This window comes from Mauremys reevesii, linkage group 3 (genome assembly GCF_016161935.1).
Source record: "Mauremys reevesii isolate NIE-2019 linkage group 3, ASM1616193v1, whole genome shotgun sequence".
In the NCBI taxonomy this organism is placed as follows: domain Eukaryota; kingdom Metazoa; phylum Chordata; order Testudines; family Geoemydidae; genus Mauremys; species Mauremys reevesii.
The window spans coordinates 99,126,048-99,146,459 of NC_052625.1; the positions used below are offsets into that span (position 1 = coordinate 99,126,048).

Consider the following 20,412-nt stretch of genomic DNA (forward strand, 5'->3'; position numbering starts at 1 on the left):
AATAAAACAAGTTTATTAATTACAGAAAGATTTAAGGGATTTCAAGTAACAAAGTATACAAATCCAAATTGGTTACAAAGAAATTAATTAACGGACCTAGTTTTCCCTTTTATCACAGTTAACTCACATGATTAACTAAAAAAATTAATTGCAATTAATCGCTTTGTTAAACAATAGAATACCAATTGAAATTTATTAAATATTTTTGAATTCTCTTCATTTTCAGATAGTGATTTCAATTGCAACACAGAAAACAAAGTATACAGTGCTCACTTTATTATTTTGATTTCAAATATTTGTACTGTAAAATGATAAACAAAAGAAACAGTTTTCAGAGTAGCAGCCATGTTAGTCTGTATCCGCAAAAAGAACAGGAGTACTTGTGGCACCTTAGAGACTAACAAATTGATTTCAGCATGAGCTTTTGTGAGCTACAGCTCACTTCTTCGGATGCATAGAATGGAACACACAGACATGAGATATTTATACATACAGAGAACATGAAAAGGTGGAAGTATGCATACCAACAAGAAACAGTATTTTTCAATTCACCTTGTACAAGTACTGTAGTGCAAGCTCTTTATCCTAAAAGTGCAACTTACAAATGTAGAGTTTTGTTATAATATATACTCAAGCAAAACAATGCAAAACTTTACAGCCTACAAGTCCACTTAATCCTACTTCTCATTCAGTGAATCACTAAGACAAACAAACTTGTTTACATTTACAAGAAATAATGATGCCTGCCATAGGCGGCAGGTTTGTATAATTTTTGGTGGGGCCCAAAATGGTGGTGCCCCCCTGCTCCCGCCCTGTAAGCCAATATAAAATGAAGCTACAACGCGTCAGTGCCACAAGATTACAAGGGTCAATTAAAAGTGGAAAGTCAGAAGCAGCACTTGCCTACTTCAATATACAGCATTATATTTTGTTGCATCTGTTGTGATGAAGTGGGAATGTTCTTAATATTTTCTCTGAATACTGTGTGGGTGCCTCAGTTTCCCCTGCAAGATGCCAACTGAAGGTGTTGGGGACAAAGATCAGGTGGCCTCCTTGTCCGGAAGAGACACAGAGGCCAGAGGAGGGAGTGTCAGTTTGGAGCTGGCTGGGGAAATGGGGAGAGACCCAGAACTTGGTTCTGGGCTCCCCAGCCCGCAAGATGGACCTGACAGAGGGGTTCTGTTTTCTGTACCAACAAGCTCTGTTTAAACTGTGTTCCCGTCATCTAATAAACCTTCTGTTTCACTGTCTGGCTGAGAGTCACATCTGACTGCAGAGTTGGGGTGCAGCGACCTCTGGTTGCCCCAGGACCAGCCTGGGCAGACTCACTTTGGAAAGTGCATGACGTGGAAGGGCATGCTGAATGCTCCGAGGTCAGACCCAGGAAGGTGTAAGCTTCTTGCCCTGGAGACAGTCTGCTCCGAGAGAGGAGGCTCCCCCATAGTCCTGACTGGCTTTGTATGGAGATGTTCCAAAGCATCACAGCATTCCCTTCCACACCGTGCACTTCCCAGAAGTCCGCACAGGCACTGACACTCCCTCCTCCGGCCTTTGTCTCTTTTCCAGGCATTAGGAGGCCACCCGATCTCTCTGTTCTCCAACACCTTCAGTTGGCACCTTGCAGGGGAAACTGATTTGGGAGAAATGAAGTAAAAGCTGCCCAAACCAAGCTTGAGCACTCCTGAATTTTGAGGTGTTCAAATCTGGAAGGCAGGTGCAGGGGGTGGGAGAGGGCTGTGGGCTCCATGGGGGAGCATGGCAGCAACTGTCTGGAGCTGCATGGAGCCAGATACGCTGGTCTGAGTGGCACAGTAAGCGGTTTGGGGGTTGGAGAAGAGGTAGGGAGCTCCGGGGGGCAGTCAAGGGACAAGGAGCAGGGGGAGTTGGATGGGGCAGAGGTTCGAAGGGGCAGTCAGGGGACAGGCAGCAATTGGATAGGCATGGGAGTCTAAGAGGTTTATCAGGGGACAGGTAGGGGTGCGGTCCTGGGGGAAGTTGGGTGGGGTCTCGTGAGGGGGCAGTTGGGGACGAGGAGAAGGGAGGCTTAGATAGGGGCTGAGGTCCCAAGGGGCAGTTAGGGGCAGGGGTCTCGGGAGGGGGTAATCGGGGAACAAGGACCAGTGGTGCTTAGATAGGGGGGTGGAGGTTCTGGGGGGCAGTTGGGGCAGGGGTCTGGGCAATCAGCGGACAGAGGCTGGGATTCAAAGGGCTCTGGGCTGCTGGCAGCCGCAGGGATCCCAGAGCCCTTTAAATCCCAGCCCCGGCTGGGAGTCAGAGGACTCTGGGCTGCCTGCAACCGCGGGGAGCCCAGAGCCTTTTAAATCCCAGCCGGGGCCAGGAATCAGAGGGCTCTGGGCTGCCCGCTGCGGCGGGGAGCCAAGAGCCTTTTAAATCCCAGCCGCGGCCGGGAATCAGAGGGCTCTGCGCTGCCCCCTGCGGCGGGGAGCCCAGAGCCCTTTAAATCTCAGCCGCGGCCGGGAATCAGAGGGCTCTGGGCTGCCTGCAACCGCGGGGAGCTCAGAGCCTTTTAAATCCCAGCCGCGGCAGAGATTTAAAAGGCTCTGGGCTGCCTGCAACCGCGGGGAGCGCAGAGCCTTTTAAATCCCAGCCGCGGCCCGGAATCAGAGGGCTCTGGGCTCCCCGCCGCGGCGGGCAGCCCAGAGCCTTTTAAATCCCAGCCGCCGCCGGGAATCAGAGGGCTCTGGGCTGCCTGCAACCGCGGGCAGCCCAGAGCCTTTTAAATCCCAGCCGCAGCCAGGAATCAGAGGGCTCTGGGCTTCCCGCTACGGCGGAGAGCCCAGAGCCCTTTAAATCTAAGCCGCGGTTGGGATTTAAAGGGCTCTGGGCTGCCTGCAACCACGGGGAGCCCAGAGCCTTTTAAATCCCAGCCACGGCCGGGAATCAGAGGGCTCTGGGCTCCCCACCGCGGCGGGCAGCCCAGAGCCTTTTAAATCCCAGCCGCGGCCGGGAATCAGAGGGCTCTGGGCTGCCTGCAACCGCGGGGAGCCCAGAGCCTTTTAAATCCCAGCCGCGGCCAGGAATCAGAGGGCTCTGGGCTCCCCGCCGCGGCAGGCAGCCCAGAGCCCTCTGATTCCCTGCCGCGGCTGGGATTTAAAAGGCTCTGGGCTGCCGGCAGCGCACAGCAGGGGAGAAACCTAGCTCCAAATATTGCTGGAGCAGAGCCCCTGTCCATGAATATTCCTGGGGCTAAAGCCCCAGGAGCCCATATAAGTTGGCGCCCATGATGCCTGCTTCTTATTTACAATGTCATCAGAAAGTGAAAACAGGCGTTCACATGGAACTTTTTTGGAGCCGGCATTGCAAGGTATTTACATGCCAGATATGCTAAACATTTGTATGCCTCTTCATTTTTTTGGATGATGACCCAACATGTTATTTGTTTTAAGAACACTTTCACTGCAGATTTGACAAAATGCAAAGACAGTACCAATGTGAAATTTCTAAAGATAGCTACAGCACTCGATCTAAATGAGGTTTAAGAATCTGAAGCGTCTTCCAAAATCTGAGAGGGACGAGGTGTGGAGCATGCTTTCAGGAGTCTTAAAAGAGCAACACTCTAATGCGGAAACTACAGAACCCAAACTACCAAAAAAGAAAATCAACCTTCTGCTGGTGGCATCTGACTCAGATAATGAAAATGAATATGCATTGGTCCGCACTGCTTTGGATTATTATCGAGCAGAACCCGTCATCAGCATGGACGCATATCCTCTGGAATCATGATTGAAACATAAAAGGCCATATGAATCTTTAGCATATCTGGCATGTAAATATCTTGCAATGCCGGCTACAATCGTGCCTTGAGAACAGCTGTTCTCACTTTTAGGTGACATTGTAAACAAGAAGCGTGCAGCGTTATCTCCCACAAATGTAACCAAACGTGTTTGTCTGAGCGATTGGCTGAACAAGAAATACGACTGATTGGACTTGTAGGCTCTGAAGTTTTACATTGTTTTATTTTTGAATGGAGGGGTTTTTTTGTACATAATTCTACATTTCTAAGTTCAGCTTTCACGATAAAGAGATTGAACTATAGTACTTGTATTAGGTGAATTGAAAAATACTATTTCTTTTGTTTTTTACAGTGTAAATACTTTAATAAAAATATAAAGTTAGCACTGTACACTTTGTACTCCATGTTATAATTTAAATAGTTGTATTTGAAAATTTAGAAAACATGTAAAAATATTTAAATAAATGGTACAAGCCTGTTGCATCTTATGCGCATTTAACATGCCCGATTTCAGCTTTACACAGTCAGGAAAAAAAAAGAGAAAAAACAACAATTTTAATACTGTACCTGTAGTGCAGATGATTCTGCCCACCATTCAACTCAATGTAATTTTGACTATATGCAGTTTTCGCCTTACGCACTAACCACAGAACAGAACCCCCATGTAAGATGAGACTCGCCTGTATTCTATTATCATTTAACAGTGTGATTAATCACAATTAATTTTTTTAATCACTAGGTAAAACGCAGACTAATACCTGTCTTAACAGTGAACTTAAAGCAAAAAGGTTTATCTCATCATATGTTTACAGCAGTCAGGCTGGATTTTTCAGCCATGACCCCTCCTGCAGTTCAATGATGTTTCTTTTGTCTTTCAAATATTTTTAATGCTGTGAGTAAAGATGAGGGCAGAGAGGTGATTTGTGTCTTCTGTTCCTCATCTTTAAGGATCATTTCCATCTGGGGTTCAGGCAACAGCCAGTCTGTTTACATGGGAGCCTCTAGCTGTTCCACTGCCAAAATGTAAATTTCTCGCTCAGACCCTTCTTCCTACCAAAGAATAGCTCTACTTACCCATTTTATTTTGATCAGAGGGGTAGCTATGTTTGTTTTTGTGGATACAGACTATGAGGAGTCCGGGGGCACCTTAAAGACTAACAGATTTATTTGGGCATAAGCTTTCATGGTACTGATACATCTGAAGAAGTGGGTTTTTTACCCACGAAAGCTTATGCCCAAATAAATCTGTTAGTCTTTAAGGTGCCATCAGACTCCTCGTTGTTTTTTTATTTTGATGACACCTGTGTGAGGCATCAGTTTGCCTTTTGTCACTGAGAAACTGGTTTGGGCTGCTTTCCCAGATTTTGAATATGCCTTAGTAACATCATACAGTAGAATCTTATAACTTTACATCCAGCATCACCACATTTTACCAGGGCAATAATGACCAGCAAATTATGAGTTTTCAAACAATACCTCACAAGGCATACTTTGAACAAAATTTATCAACGTTTTGTAAAAGTGGTGGAAAAAAGGGTAGTCTGTCACAGTGCTTAACTCATTTTTTAAATTCTTCTGGTTGTCAGTCTGTCTTGAGGTTGTACATTTGCTAAAATTCACAGTGGAAGTTTGCTTTTGTGAAGGATTTCGTACAAGACAGCATAGTCCCCTTAATACCTTTACAAATCTGGTCATAAGGCTACCAGAGGGATTTTCAAACACATCTAGGTGTCTTCAACCTTTAAAAATCTGGCCTATAGTGAATATTTGGGAGCCAAGTTCTACACACAAGGGATGTAATGAAAAATCACTAGGGTTCTGGATAGTGAAGCAGAATAACAGCTGAAAAAGGTAATCCACATTTACAGATCAAAGCAAACTGAAGAAATGTTTACACCAACTCAGGAAGACAAGGTGGGTGAGCTAATAGCTTTTATTGGAGCTAACTTCTGTTAGTAAGAGAGGCAAGCTTTTGAGCCACCCAGAGCTTTTTTGTCAGCAATAGAAGTTGGTCCACTAAAAGATACATATTACCTCACCCACTTTGTCTCTCTAATATCCTGGGACCAACATAGCTACAACAACACTGTAGCCCAGGAAGTCAAGTCAATCTCAAAATCATATGATCCCAAAGAATCACCTATGTTATTAAAAGAAAAATAGAATTAAGAATAGTAAATTACAGAATCGCAATAAAAATCAGCACATTATACCACAAACACTGAGGTGTGAGTGATTTCAGAGTAGCAGCCAAGTTAGTCTGTATCCGCAGAAAGAACAGGAGTACTTGTGGCACCTCAGAGACTAACAAATTTATTTGAGCATAAGCTTTCATGGGCTAAAGCCCACTTCATCAGATGCACAGAATGGAACATATAGTGAGGAGATACATATACACATACAGAGAACATGAAAAGGTGGGAGTTGTCTTACCAACTCTGAGAGGCCAATTAAGTAAGAGGTGCAAGTGCTGAAGCGCCTACAAACCAATGCCTGTTTGCTACCAGCACAGTGACAGCCCCCCGCCCCCATAGCGTTAGCAAAGCTAAACCAAGAGCAGTCCTAAGAATAATGAAAAAATCACATTTTAAAAGCTCAGCGATTTAAAGGCGGGAAGCCACACGCGGCCCGCGGCAGAGCAGAAAAAGGCCCCAAGCAGCTGAGCCACGTCAGAGGGTCTAGGCAGAAACACGCGCTGACGAGGGAGGGACGCCACTGAACACAGACCCACTTAAACACCTCACCGACCCGCGTCTCTCTCAGCAGCTCCAGCCACCAGGGCAGCCCCGCCCCCGCACGGCCCCAGTCCTGCGGCCCCTGCCGGCAGGCTCAGCGCGCGCGCTCCATCGCCATCACCACCAAGCCGCGCACGCGCCTTGCTGAGCCCCACCCTCCGGCTCTGCTCTCCTGTGCAGCCAGTGCCCCGCCCCTCCTCCCCGCACACATCGCGTGCCGCCCGCCCCGCCCCCTTTTACTCTCGCGTCACATCGCCATCCCAAGTGAGGGCAGAGAGTGAGGCGGGCGGCGGCTTCAGTAAGTGTCACTGAGCATGCTCAGTTTGCACTGGCGCGCTCCGTAGCAGCGAAGCCGAGAATTGCGGCGTCTCCCTTTTACTCTCCCGGAGGCGGCCGGGCGGCTGTGGTTCCGGGGCGCGGCGGCCATGGCCGTGCTGCTGGAGACCACGGTGGGCGACCTGGTGATCGACCTGTACACGGAGGAGAGGCCCAGAGGTGAGGGGCGGGGCGGACTCACCCCGCGCTACTGTCCCGCTGCTTCGGCCGAGGCGCACGGAGGCCGCGGGGCTTGGTATAGCGCTGGTGGCGCGGCGCGGCGCGGCGCGGCCCCGGGGTGGGGGTGAGAGGCGGGTTGAAAAGACGGGCACTGAGCAGAGCAGCTGGTGATGCTGACTGTGTTTCAGCTCCGCCTCCTTCACACAGTGCGACTGTGGGGTTCGCTGCATTTGGCTTGATGCAAACAGGGCAGGCATCTGAAGAAGTGGGGTTTGTACCCAGGGAAGCTTATACGCAAATAAATCTGTTAGTCTTTAAAGTGCCACCGGACTCCTTGTTGTTTTTGTGGATCCAGACTAACACAACCACCACTTTGATACTTAACGAGCCCCTTGTTGAGGGCTTGCAGTAATCCTGCCCTTTTTTGGTTGCCAGTTCTCATGAAGCCTGCAAGGATTTTTTTTGTTTAGTTGGAAAATGCATGTTGGCGATTACATTCGCTATAACCAAATATTACCTTCATTCTGGGTTTGGGTGGGTGTAAGGATTTTAAGATAAAAGATGCTTACGCTGGTAAGTTAAATGTGTGTGCTTGTAGGATGAGGGCCTTAGTTTCTACATTTAATTTAAAGGGTATGGGGAAACTTATTACTCTGTTGGTTTTTTTCTAATTATAAACAATAATTTTGGTTGGGAGCTCATTTTCTTCTACTACAGACAATATACGTCTTATTTTTATGTTTCTAAAATATTGAGTAAGTGTAATAGGTTTTTAAATTGAAATAACAACATTGACTTTTTCCTTGGTAGACATTATTTGGGGAAGGCCAGGGAGGGGGAAATGTGTGCTGATCTTTGTTGTACAACTGTTCATATTGCTATTCTAAATATTGCAGGGTGTGGGATCTAGGAAGGGAAAATGCATAGTATTTAATCTTTTCCATAGATGTGCAGCAGGCTTTAGAGTCAATGTTAATAAAATCCAAGTACAGCCAAAGAGAGAAGATCCAGGTGCAAATTGCATTAACAGGTTTTTTTGTTTGTAAATTTCAATATAATTTCTTGTAGCTTGTCAGAATTTTCTGAAGCTTTGCAAAATCAAGTACTACAACTACTGCCTCATTCACAATGTACAGGTGAGTGTTTATAATAGATATTTATTTCCTTCTTTGTCTACATTCATAAGTAGACTAATACCTTGTGTATCTTGCATTGTTACAGAGGGATTTTATTATACAAACTGGTGACCCCTTGGGGACTGGCCGTGGAGGGGAATCTATCTTTTGGTGAGTAAAACCTACTTAATATGAAATAGGCCTAATTTGGGAGTGTAGTTGACCCAGTTTGGACTTGCTGAATGTCCTACTGAATCATTGTTGGGAGATGAGAGCTGCTTTTGGCTCATACACCTTGATGTCTGTTGTCATTCCCCATGCTGTCTTTTGATCCTAGACATTTAGGTTTTTTTGGGACAGCATGCTACGTCTGTTCTTAAATCAAATCAATGCCAGGTGTAATTGTGAGCAGGTGACTAGGTTTGGCTGCTGCGCTGTGTGCCCTACGTAGCTGCTCTGTGGAAGTCAACACATTTTTTCTAGTATCAGAGGGGTAGCCGTGTTAGTCTGGTTCTGTAGAAGCAGCAAAGAATCCTGTGGCACCTTATAGACTAACAGATGTTTTGTAGCATGAGCTTTCGTGGGTGAACATCTGTTAGTCTATAAGGTGCCACAGGATTCTTTGCTACATTTTTTCTATTGCAGTGCTGAGAACTATGATGTAATGCACTTACATTTTGCTTGTGATGGAGGCGAAGCAGGTGACTATAGTAAAAGTTCTTGTATTCATGTGTCAGCTCCCCGAGCCCCCTTTCAAAATCAATAAAACTGTTGCTTGGGCTCAAATTTTAACTACACTAAATACATGAAGTGTGCTTTTTGGTAATAGGTAATTGGAGAGTCTTGTTTGAGTGTTTTTTAAGAGGGACGCATTAAAATGAGTGTTAGGAAGAAAATTACATTTCTTATAAAAATCAGTTTTCTATAGTGATGCACCTGAAGAAGCATGCAAACAGGTAAGATAGAATTTTGGCTGACTGCATAATCTTCCAGATAACTTTTCCTTTGAATCTGATGTTCTAGAGGGGAAAAATCAAGTGCAAGTTGCAGGGAGAAAAAACACCTGTATTTACTGCTTAGTTGATGAATAGTTCTCATGTAACTCTCTGTAGCCAATAGACTTGCAGTTATTCGCCCATGCAAACTGGTTAACATTGCTCCAGACCTCAGTAATATGGACCTTTAACGAGGTACACCAAATAAATTTACATCTGTTCTACTATGCTGTAATCAGGTCTCCCTAACTCCATTATAACATGGTTACAAACTTTTTTACCCACGCTATAGGGTAGATGGGGACCAAACGCTGTCCTTGTAAGTGGTTTAAAACTTTTGACAATCCAGGATTCTGATGTATTATTTTTCTCGTCTGTCACCAGTCACTCCTGGGATCTTCTCTTCCTTTGCACTTTTTCATATTATATACTGATTTTTTTCTTTCCCTGCCTGGCTCCTTGATGTGCTCTGTCACAAGTAGAATCTTCTAAAAGAGTGGCAGGCTGACTTGCTTCCCTCTTCTGTTCTGCTGCTGGCCTCTGAGAATACAGATCCATTCTTAGGATGTTACCTTTTTCTTATTACTGAACAGGACAGAAATGTGGGGGTTTCAGTTCTTAGTGCAACCTAAACTGATATAAGCCATGTTGAAATGGATTTAAGAGTGGACATGTAGGTTCGCAATCAGTTTAAAATAATAACTTTCTGTGTAAGCCAGTTCTCTCTCACCTGGGGGAGAACAATGTGAGATCAGGATCAGACATTGAGACTTAAAATCACTGCATATAGTCCTGTATGCCTTGAAAGCTAATGTGTAAAATGAAGTTTGCAGCTTTTTCTGTTCAGATCAGTTTTAGTCTATGTACAAACTATTTAATGGTTTTTACTTTGTTTTATGAGGAGAATTAGGTGCCCAAGTACCATTTATATTTAATAAAGTGAATTATGCTTTTAATTCCCTGCAAACTGTACTGAAAGTATGTTTTGACAGTAGCTTCTAGCAAATTACATGCTAGTATCTACCAGAGATGTCAGAAAATGTTTTCTGATATGCTTAAAAACCCCTCATTCTGTAGAATGTCTCCAGGGAAAGCGCTGTTAACATTATCTGCATTATGGGGGTGGTTGGGTAATTTTATAGTCACATTATAAATGTGTACTGTAAAGTGATCATTTTATTTGAGCATTCTTATTATAACACATTTTGGTAAATTATTTTGTCTTGTTCACTGTTGTATAACGCTTGTTTCGCTGTCAGCATTTTTTAATCTTGCTGCCTCATAACATATTTATTGTATATATTTTCAGTAAACTCTATGGTGATCAAGCTAGATTTTTTGAGGCAGAAAAAGTGCCGAGAATTAAGCACAAGAAAAAGGGAACCGTGTCAATGGTGAACAATGGCAATGATCAACATGGATCTCAGGTCAGCGCACAGTATTGGGAGGCTTTGCTATAACTCTGGAATAGCAAAGAGGGAAACTCCACAGGTTTAAAAAATGTGCATAACAATGAAAATAACACACAGTTACTGTTTTTTATCATTAAAAGGATACTGATGAGGTATTCATATTTTTTCAAATGATTCTAGAGCTTCCTAGTTATATTAAACTCTCTAACTTGGAAATTGAAATCGTACCTTAATAACATGTTTTCTTCATCATCATGTGCACTTATTGGTTCATTATTGTAGAGCTGATCAAAGGTGCTAGGCTGATAAATAATCACTAAAAATAATGTTGTTTAGGAAGAAAAGGACTGAAGGGGACAGTGTGGAAGTTAACTGGCCTAATGTGTAGTATTCCCTACATATACTTTAAAAAAAATATTTTTAAAAATCTGCTCTTGTGATCCTGGACAAATCTGTCAATTCCCCTTAGCTAGAACTGTGTGCAGATAAATATAGCAATGAGCAAGACTTTTCCAATTTGATTGTAAAGCATGGGTTCCAAATGTCATTCATTTTTGTGTTGGTTAATCATACAGTCTGTTCTAAATTAAGGGTGGAGGGCTAGATGCTCAGCTGGTGTAAACTGTCATAGTTCCATTAAAGCCAATGGAGCAACATGAGTTTACACTGCTTGTAGGTCTGGTCCCGTCCCCTCCCATTGAAGTCAATGGTAAAACTCCCACTTACTTCAGAGGGCATGGTGTCAGGCTCAAAATTATATGGAGATTCTAAAAATGTTATGGTTTACTTGTAAACAGTTTTTTTATCTTGTCTTTGTAGTTTCTTATTACTACAGGGGAAAACCTAGATTACCTTGATGGTGTGCACACAGTGTTTGGAGAAGTAACAGAAGGCATGGATGTATTAAAGAAAATTAACGAGACCTTCGTTGACAAGGAATTTGTTCCTTATCAAGACATCAGGTATGACTAGGTTTAACTTCCTAGCTTAGAGGTGACAAAGTGCTGGAGGCTAACACATTAGCAAGTCCTCAGATCACTTAGGTACGAATTAGTTTCCGTGGAGAAGGCCTACTGGGGAGTATGTGGCTAAGAATTAGCTGATCAATCTCCAGACTGATGAACCAGTTAGACACCAGCTGAGGGCTGTTAAAGGAAAGAAGGGACAGAAGATTGGGTTAGTTGAACCCTGTCTGTTCTGGGATTCTAAGGGAGGGAGATCTCTGTTCCTCTCTGGCCCTGCAGAAAGGGGCAAGAAACCACTGTAAATACTTAGCTGCACAGGTCTGTATTAGGGTTGGTGGCGGGAATATAAATAAATAATGTGGAAGTGCTACTCGCTGGAGAGTCTGAGAGGTTTCTGGGAATCAGAAGGTGGGAATGGAACCTGTCCCCTTACAGAGGGTGTGTTGTAATTTTTGTAAAAACTGGTTCCTTGATCTTTCTGTAAATAGAGTTAATATGGCAATGTCAGGACACTTGTGAAAATATCTAGTATGCTTCTTCATTCCATCAGTACTGGTAAAATATTGTGTAACTATGTGTTATGGGGACTTACTAAATGTCTTCAGAGGAAGATGCATTGACTAGATCATGCTGTCTTATCAGCTGAAAGAGAAGTTGTAAGCCCCCGACCTGTAAGCTCAGACGGGCCCTGCATCTGCACATAGCACCATTGTGAGTTTGCAGGGTTGGGCCCATAGATGGGATGGATGTTGTTGTCCAGACCATCCAAAATAATGTTTATAATGTTGTTCTGTGTATGTGGTGGTGTAGATGTGTTGGTTCCAGGATATGAGAGAGACTAGGTGGGTGAGGTAATTTCTTTTATTGGACCAACTTCTACTGGTGAGAAACAAGCTTACACCCAGATCTTCAGGCCTGGAAAATGTACTCAGAGTGTCAAAGCTAAGTACAAGGTGGAACAGATTTTGTAGCATAAGTAGGTAGCACATATTTCAAGGGACTATTTAAGGTGAAGTGGCCTGCTAACATCTCTCTAATCATAGAGGGAAAAGGAGAGGAAGAAAAAGCTGGGGGAGGAGGTTAGTGGGTTATAGATTATTGTAATAAATCATAAATCCAGTTTCGGTATTCAAACCATGACTTTTAGTGTCTAGCAAAGGTATACATTTAAGCTCCCAGGCTTGTCTTTTGAAAGTGTTACGCAGGTTTCCTTTGAGGATGAGAACTGAGGTCAGATAGAGAGTGATCTCATTGTGAAAAATGTTCACACACAAGTGATAGGGTGTTTTTTGTTTTTTATAATTTTTCTGAGAGAGTTCTTTAGGAATATAGTGATTGTCTGGTTTCACCCACATAATTGTTGGGGATTTAGTATGCTGGATGAGGTACACCACATGTTGACAGGCATGTGTAGGACCCATGGATCTTGAAAGGTGTATTGTGGGGGGGTGTTGATGATTATTGCAGTTCAGATATATCTACAGACTTTTGTATCTGCCGATCTAGCAGGGTCTTTTAGTTGATGTATCTTGGTCTATGGGGAGCTTGTTTCTGATAATGAGGTTGGGGTGGGGTGGTTTGAAGGACAGAAGAGCAGGGCAGTTCAGAAAGACTTACTTCAGGATATGGTCCCCACAGTGTATAGGTTGTAATTGTTTGATACCCCTGCTTCCCATATGGGTTCTAATGTGGGTCGTAAGTGACAATTAGAGGTGTGCGGACAGAGGAGACTTTATTTCCATGTTGAAGGGGGTTCTCTTGAGGAATTTGGGTGACTTATTTCATGATGGGATCTACTTCTCTGGTGAAATATCCTTGCTTGTTGAATGTGGTCTTAAGCATATTAAGGTGACTTTCTCCTTGGAGCATATTCTGTGGTATCTGAGTGCCTGGCTGTAGATAACAGATTTCTTGGCATGTTTGGGTTGGTTACTGGATCTCTGAAAGTGGCTGTGGTGATCTGTAGGTTTCTTGTATATTAATCTGTGTACCACTTTCGAACAGTTCAGCTGTATATTTGTTTTGATTCCATGTAGCCAAAAATAACTGTAGGATTCACTAAGTGGGGAGTTAAGAGGGCAAGAGAGGTTGAAATGAGGACTTTACTCACAAGCTAAATTAACTGTTGGTCTAAGAATAAACAAATACATTAGAAAATCAACAATTAGTTATTAATAAAAACACTCAGTTTTATTCCTTGTATCCTAGCAGCCTGTGTGCACATCTGAACTGGCTTTATTAATCATATATTAGTACATAGAATTTAGTATGTAGGTATACAGAGTATTTATTTGTCTAGCCCTGTAGTAGTATATAATATCTACTAGTATCCCTAAAATTGATCCCATGTTCATCAATTAAAGTAAGAGCTGGTTTTAAACAAATTAAAATGCTGACTCTTGGACTTTACTTTACATTTCCCATTAGAATAAATCATACAGTGATATTAGATGATCCATTTGATGACCCTTCTGGTTTGATAATACCCGACGGCTCCCCAGAGCCCACCAAGGAACAACTAGATGTAAGTACTGCTAATAGCTTCTCGGGAAGATGTTGGAAATGAATAAATGTGCTAACTAGTTGAGTTTCCTCTATGTCCCACATTCAACAATGCGTGAGTAGTCCATTGAAGTCAGAGAGACTACTCTTGCTTAAAGTTAAACGTGCAATGAAGTGTTTTGCAAAATAAGAGCTGCCAATATACAATTACGCATTTCTTGAATGGGGTAAGATTTCTGAAGATATAAAAAGATATATTGGAATTGGAAAATGTTCAGAAAAGGGCAACAAAAATTATTAGGGGTACAGAACTGCTTCCATATGAGGAGAGATTAATAAGACTTGGACTTTTCAGCTTGGAAAAGAGACAATTAAGTGGGATATGATAGAGGTCTATAAAATCGTGACTGGTGTGGAGAAAGTAAATAAGGAAGTGTTGTTTACTCCTCATAATGAAAAAACTAGAGGTCACCAAATGAAATGAATAGGCAGAATGTTTAAAACCAGGGCTTTGGAGCAGAGCCCAGAGCTGGAGCACGGAGCAGCTCCGGAGCGTGGAGCCACAGGTTTTTGCCTGGAGTTGGAGCGGGGCCAGAGCACAGCTCCAAAGCCCTGTTTAAAATAAATGAAAGGAAGTATTTCTTCACACAACACACAGTCAACCTTTGGAACTCCTTGCCAGAGTAGGATGTTTTGAAGGCCAAGACTATAACAGGATTTAAAAAAGAACTAAATAAGTTCATGGAAGATAGGTCCATCAAGGACTGATGGGCAGGGATGGTGTCCCTACCTCTGTTGGATCACTTGATGATTACCTGTTTTGTTCATTCCTTATAGGGCACCTGGCATTGGCCACTGTTGGAACACAGCATACTAGGCTAGATGGACCTTCACAGAGCAGTTGTACTTGAAGTGACTTCTGTGTTTACAAAGCAAATAACTATTACAGTTTTGAAGAAGAGAACAAAAAAAAATCAGCACGGTGTTTCCAGTTGTGACTGTGTATTGTGGGATAGAATGCAAAGACTTATTTTATAATTCACACTACAAAGAAAAAAGCTATAATGTTATTTTAATAGTAATGAATCCGTTGTCTGAAATGCCTAGCTCTGACATTGTTTCTTTGATACATTCTTCTGGAAGAATCCAAAAAAATCACTGCTAACTTCTTACTTTCCAGTATAAAATTAAGTTTATCCTTTTATTCCCTTTTTTTCAATAAGAAATATCAGCACTTCCACACAAAAGGAAATGATTGTTAAGCTGGAAAGTATGACTTCACTATCCACAGTTCACATACAAGCAGACATGCTGGTTTGTTTTGTCTGTATTCTAGGCAGAAGGGATTTGCAGAACAATTAAGCTTATAATTATGTTTTTTCTTACCTTGCTGTTATTGGAGCTGCTGAAAGGAAATATCATCTTTTGTCTGGGAACAATGTTTCAAACAATAAATTGACTAGAGAAGTTGCATGATTTAAAAAAAAAAAAGTTTTAACAGATACCATAGTGATGAGTTTGGTATAGGAACTTAATTAGAATAGAGGGTATATCAAGATTAGTCTAATATATCCACATGTCTAAACACTGCATAAGGTGCTTGATAGCCCAGTGTATGCTAGACAAATACTTGAAAGTTTTATAATCAGACACTTGCAGAGGGAAAAACAGGGATACACCAGTTAGCTCTAGTGAAATGTTGTGAACTGAGAGAACTTTTTGGAGGAGAAGATTTTAAAATGGCCAACATTTTGTTGTAGGAATGTTTGTTTGGAATACTTGACAAAATACAATAGTATAAAATATACAGTTCCTGTAATTGTACTCTGTTAAATTGAAGTCTTGCTAGATGAGGCAGAAATCTCTAATACTACTTGTATACTCATTTCAATAAAGAAATATTAAAAAAAAATAGGGATGTACTCCTCTAAATAAAAACAAGCTGCCAGGTATGTTGGGGATAGGTTTGGGATAATAGAGGTGAAAGACTCCATATCCTGTAATTGAATTTAGCCCAGGCTGACTGTGATTGAAACTCATTACCATGTGTAGGCTACTTGGTTGTCTGTCTGACTAGAGTGAATGATCTTAGCCCAATTCTTCAGAGATATAATTCTTAGTTTCACAACACACAGAATCCCAGACTGAGGTAGGGTTTTAGTATTAAGAAAAATAAAGGCTTACCCATGGGTCAGTATTTAAAATGCTGTTGTTTTTTTTCAATTTCTCATAGAGTGGTAGAATAAGAGCAGATGAAGAAATTGATGACTTCAAAGGAAAGTCTGTTGATGAAGTGGAAGAAATTCACGCAGAGAAAGAAGCAAAAACTCAGGCCATTCTTTTGGAAATGGTAAACATCAGGTTTTTTTGTCGTCCTGTCAGATGTAATTTCTTTGTGTATACATGCTCTACATTATGTCTGGGTGAGTGAGTGCTTAAGACAAATGCTTGCCTTGAGTTGCATGTCAGAATTGTTGGCCTCGTGGATTAGAGTGCATGGTATCAGGCTGTTGGTAGAACTAAAAGAGTGAATGTGGACACTTGGTCTTCATCCATTTGTAGGAGGCGACTTCCCGGGAAGACCAGTACCATCTCTGTTTCGAACCCAGGACTAGAATTGGTTTGATAGGGGGTTTGGAAGAGCTTGCTAGAAGCGCTTGTTAGATTTTAAAAAGCTGGTCAGTCCTGTATGGAACTGTTATCCCTGCTGTGTGTTTCTAGCTTTAGTACTGGAAGTTTGTATGCATTGGGTGGCTGAGTTACCGTGAAATAATTTCTCCCCAAATTCACATATTGGCATTGGGAATGCACAGCAATATAGTGGTTGGTTCCCATTCACAGAATTACAGCAGAACAGCTGCCTGCTGTTAGATAATAAGGAAGAACCCACTAATAGTTATTTTCCCCTGCTCTCTTCCCTTGGGATGTTTATGACTTAATGGTACTATATGGTTGTAGCGTCTGGAGTCCTTGTGGGGTTGAGGTGAGCTGGAATTTAATATGGCTGGTGCCAGACTTTAGAGGAAGTTCAATTCGCCTTCTTTAGGAATATTAATACATTGAGGAAAAGACCCAATTCAGTTCTTCTTTTTAAAATGGCAGCAGTGAGTCCTTTGATTGAATGAACGTACGTGACAAATCATTATGCATTTTTTTGTTTGCCAACTTTGTATTATTCATCCACCCAAATTTGACTAATACTAACAGCTCTAATAGTACTCTTGCATAGTATCTTTCATCTAAAGAACGTAAAAAAAAAGCTTTTTACAAACAAATTTAAGCCTCAGCATTCCTGCAAAAGAGAGAAGTATTATCCTCATTTTACTGATGGAGGAACTAAAGCAAAGAATATTAATCATGCAGTCATTGGCAGTAGAACACTGCAGATTTCTAGTCACCTGTTTTAACCACTAACCATACTTTTTGGGGAAAATAATGTTCTCCTTTTTGAGTCTTGAGTGACTATAGGCATTTCCCCAGATTTCCACTGACTGAGTCATGAAGAAAAGAATATTTGTTGTCCCCTCCCCTCCTTTCCCAGCAGAACATACTCAGTGCCATGAAATTCAGGAAGCTTTGTATAGAACAAATTGAAAAGCCTTCCCTTTTCTGTGTGCTGTAGGTGGGAGATTTACCAGATGCAGATATCAAACCACCAGAAAATGTGCTGTTTGTTTGTAAACTGAATCCTGTGACCACAGATGAAGACCTGGAGATAATATTTTCACGATTTGGGCCCATTAAAAGGTAACTTCTACATAATAGTTATTTAAAAAAAAAAAACACCAAAAGGAGAACCACGTTCAGTTTAAGCAGTCTCCCTAGGCTTCACTGCTCTGTGTGCGTGCGCGCGCTTGCGCGCTCTCTCTCTCTCTCTCTCTCTCTCTCTCTTTGGAGACCCGCTTTGACCGCCCTTGTATCTGGGTATAGTAGTGGGACAACTGCTGACAAGGTGGGGTGTTTCAGAGAAATACTGCCAGCCTGTTACATGGCTTTCTTAAACAATCCTCAGCATTAATTACAATCCCAAAAGTTAAACTAATGAATTTTTGTCGTAGCTTAGTAAAATGCAAAAAGAAATCGGAGCATTAATGATGTAAAATAGAATCGGATTCAATAAGCTTTTATTTTATTAATTTTAGGACTAATTCTAAAACCCGCACTAATCACACACATGAGTAATTGTTGCTCACCTGAGTAGTCCTATTTAAATCCGCTTCAGCTGTTTGAAGTCGTGAGTAAAGGTTACTTATGTGAGTTACGGCTGCAGGATCAAGCCCCAAAGGCGGCATAACACAGGTTAGAATTTCTAACCTGATCAAGTGATAGTCGTCAGACATTTTCAGACCAGAGGCATTCTTTAATTTGATGGTATTTTTTCAGCTGTGAAGTAATTCGAGACTGGAAGACAGGTGAATCTCTTTGTTATGCATTCATTGAATTTGAAAAGGTATGTTCTTGTGGAGATACACAAATGTTGCTTATAAAAACAGTGTAATGATATGCTTGGGTTATCTCTCTCCTCGCAAACACAGCTCTATGCTGGATGGAATGAGAATGGGGGATCTGCTCAAGTGTGTTGGTTAATATTCTCATCTATCGACTGCAGCCTACAAAGGATGTAGTCCTCAGTTCAGGAAAACATTTAAGCATATACTTAAGTTCATCCCTATTTAGCAAACTGTTTAAGTATGTACTTCAGTCCCTTTTGAAGTCAATAATTGGAATATGATCAGACTGTAAGTTGTTCTCATGATATAAAATTTATAGTTTGTATTTTATTGATTGGCTGTTATCTCTCTGTATTCTGAGAGAAAGTTGTCTGAGTGAAGTTCAAGAGTATGCCAAAACACTTATCTTTAGCCTGCCAGGGAGTTTAGCTTTTTTTAATAAAGCTATTGTCTGTTGTTGTAACTGTTTCTAAATGTATTATTCCAAACATAATACACATAAATAACTAGTCTGTTTTGGCATAGATTTATCTAATCTCAAAGATGAAATGCTTGCATTAAGGTAAATTGTAAAATTATTATACTAACATTTAAAAATGTTAGAAGTGTGATAAGTGTTGTGATTTAATTCATTTTAGAAAATGAAATACGTATTTACTCAAATTTGGCATAGTCATTAGGAATCTCTATGCAAAGAGCCATTCATTTTGGATTTGTGTATGATTTGTTTGTTAATCTTGATTTAAATCTTCTGGAAACACTGCAAAAGGAGGAAGATTGTGAGAGAGCCTACTTCAAAATGGATAATGTGCTGATAGATGACCGGAGAATACATGTGGATTTTAGCCAGTCTGTTGCAAAGATTAAATGGAGAGGAAAAGGTAGTTTTATTTGTCATCCTTTGATCCTGTACCAACGTCAAACCTTAAATTAGTAAATAATGCTCTCCTAAACTAGCGTCCTTGTATAGGACAAGCATCTCTGTTACAAGGTTAATCAACTCCTTTTCGGCGATATAATGGCCACAACTTTGCATGAGCAAAGGCTACTAAATCTAGGTCTCTACCTGTTTCCTGCGTATTAGAGGACAAGGGGTTTACTGGTAGCTGTCAGGTTGTCAAGTGTATTTTTTGCCGGTAAAAGTCAACTATTGGTATTGTTTTATATTAATCTCAAACTTTAAAGGGATAATTTTGGATATTTATTAACATAAAACTGCAGTAATCAGCATATTCTTCCTTTTGGTTTGTCATCCATCACTTCATGAAGGATTATATTTACAAGACAAACTGAATACAGTAACTCCTCACTTAAAGTCGCCCTGCTTAACGCTGTTTCGTTGTTACGTTGCTGATCAATTAGGGAACATGCTCATTTAAAGTTGTGCAATGCTCCACTCTTACGTTGTTTGGCTGCCTGCTTTCCCCACAGCTGGCAGCCTCCCTACAGCCCACCCCCGCCACAGCACCCACCAGCAGACCCCGCAGATCAGCACCTTCCCCCTCCTCCTTCCCCCGCCCACGGCAATCAGCTGGCTTGCGGTGTTTCAGGGGGAGGAGCAAGGACTCAGCGTGCAGGCTCCCCCTCCCTCCCCTGCCTCCTGCCAGCAGCAATCAGCTGGCTTGAGGCCTTTAGAAGGGAGTGGAGGGACGGGGGAGGAGGGAGGATGCAGCCTGGGAAGTAAAGGGGGTGGGTGGTGGGGAGAAGAGGCAGGTCAAGGATGAGGGCTTGGGGGAAGGGGGGCAGTGGGCGGGCTGAGGGTTGAGCCCTCCCCCCCCCCCCCAGGTGCTTGCAGAGTAGGGGAAGCTGCCGCTGCTGCGTAACCTGCTTCTCCTAGTCTACAGCACCTTCAGCCTCTTTGTCTCCAGTGCAGTGGGCTGTGCCTGTGTGGGGTAAGGCAGGGGCACCTCCCAACTATAGTACTGTACAGTGTGTTTGTAAACACACAGCACATGCACACTACTACGTAGTATTAAATTGCTTGTTTA

General features: G+C 42.2%; 1 protein-coding gene across 2 annotated transcripts in view; it reads left to right on the plus strand.

The window, feature by feature from the left end:
- Nucleotides 1–6,732: 6,732 nt before the first annotated feature.
- PPIL4 (peptidylprolyl isomerase like 4) overlaps nt 6,733–20,412 on the plus strand; it is a 30,824-nt gene continuing 17,144 nt past the window's right edge. The window contains exons 1-10 of one of the 2 annotated variants that reach the window (XM_039529412.1): nt 6,733–6,984; nt 8,053–8,120; nt 8,206–8,270; nt 10,404–10,521; nt 11,326–11,468; nt 13,899–13,995; nt 16,207–16,323; nt 17,596–17,720; nt 18,357–18,423; nt 19,194–19,305. In XM_039529412.1, coding sequence (XP_039385346.1) covers nt 6,915–6,984; nt 8,053–8,120; nt 8,206–8,270; nt 10,404–10,521; nt 11,326–11,468; nt 13,899–13,995; nt 16,207–16,323; nt 17,596–17,720; nt 18,357–18,423; nt 19,194–19,305 — 982 coding nt within the window. In that variant the 5' untranslated portion in view covers nt 6,733–6,914. The remainder of the gene's footprint in view (nt 6,985–8,052; nt 8,121–8,205; nt 8,271–10,403; nt 10,522–11,325; nt 11,469–13,898; nt 13,996–16,206; nt 16,324–17,595; nt 17,721–18,356; nt 18,424–19,193; nt 19,306–20,412) is intronic. The other variant, XM_039529410.1, reaches the window with a different exon arrangement.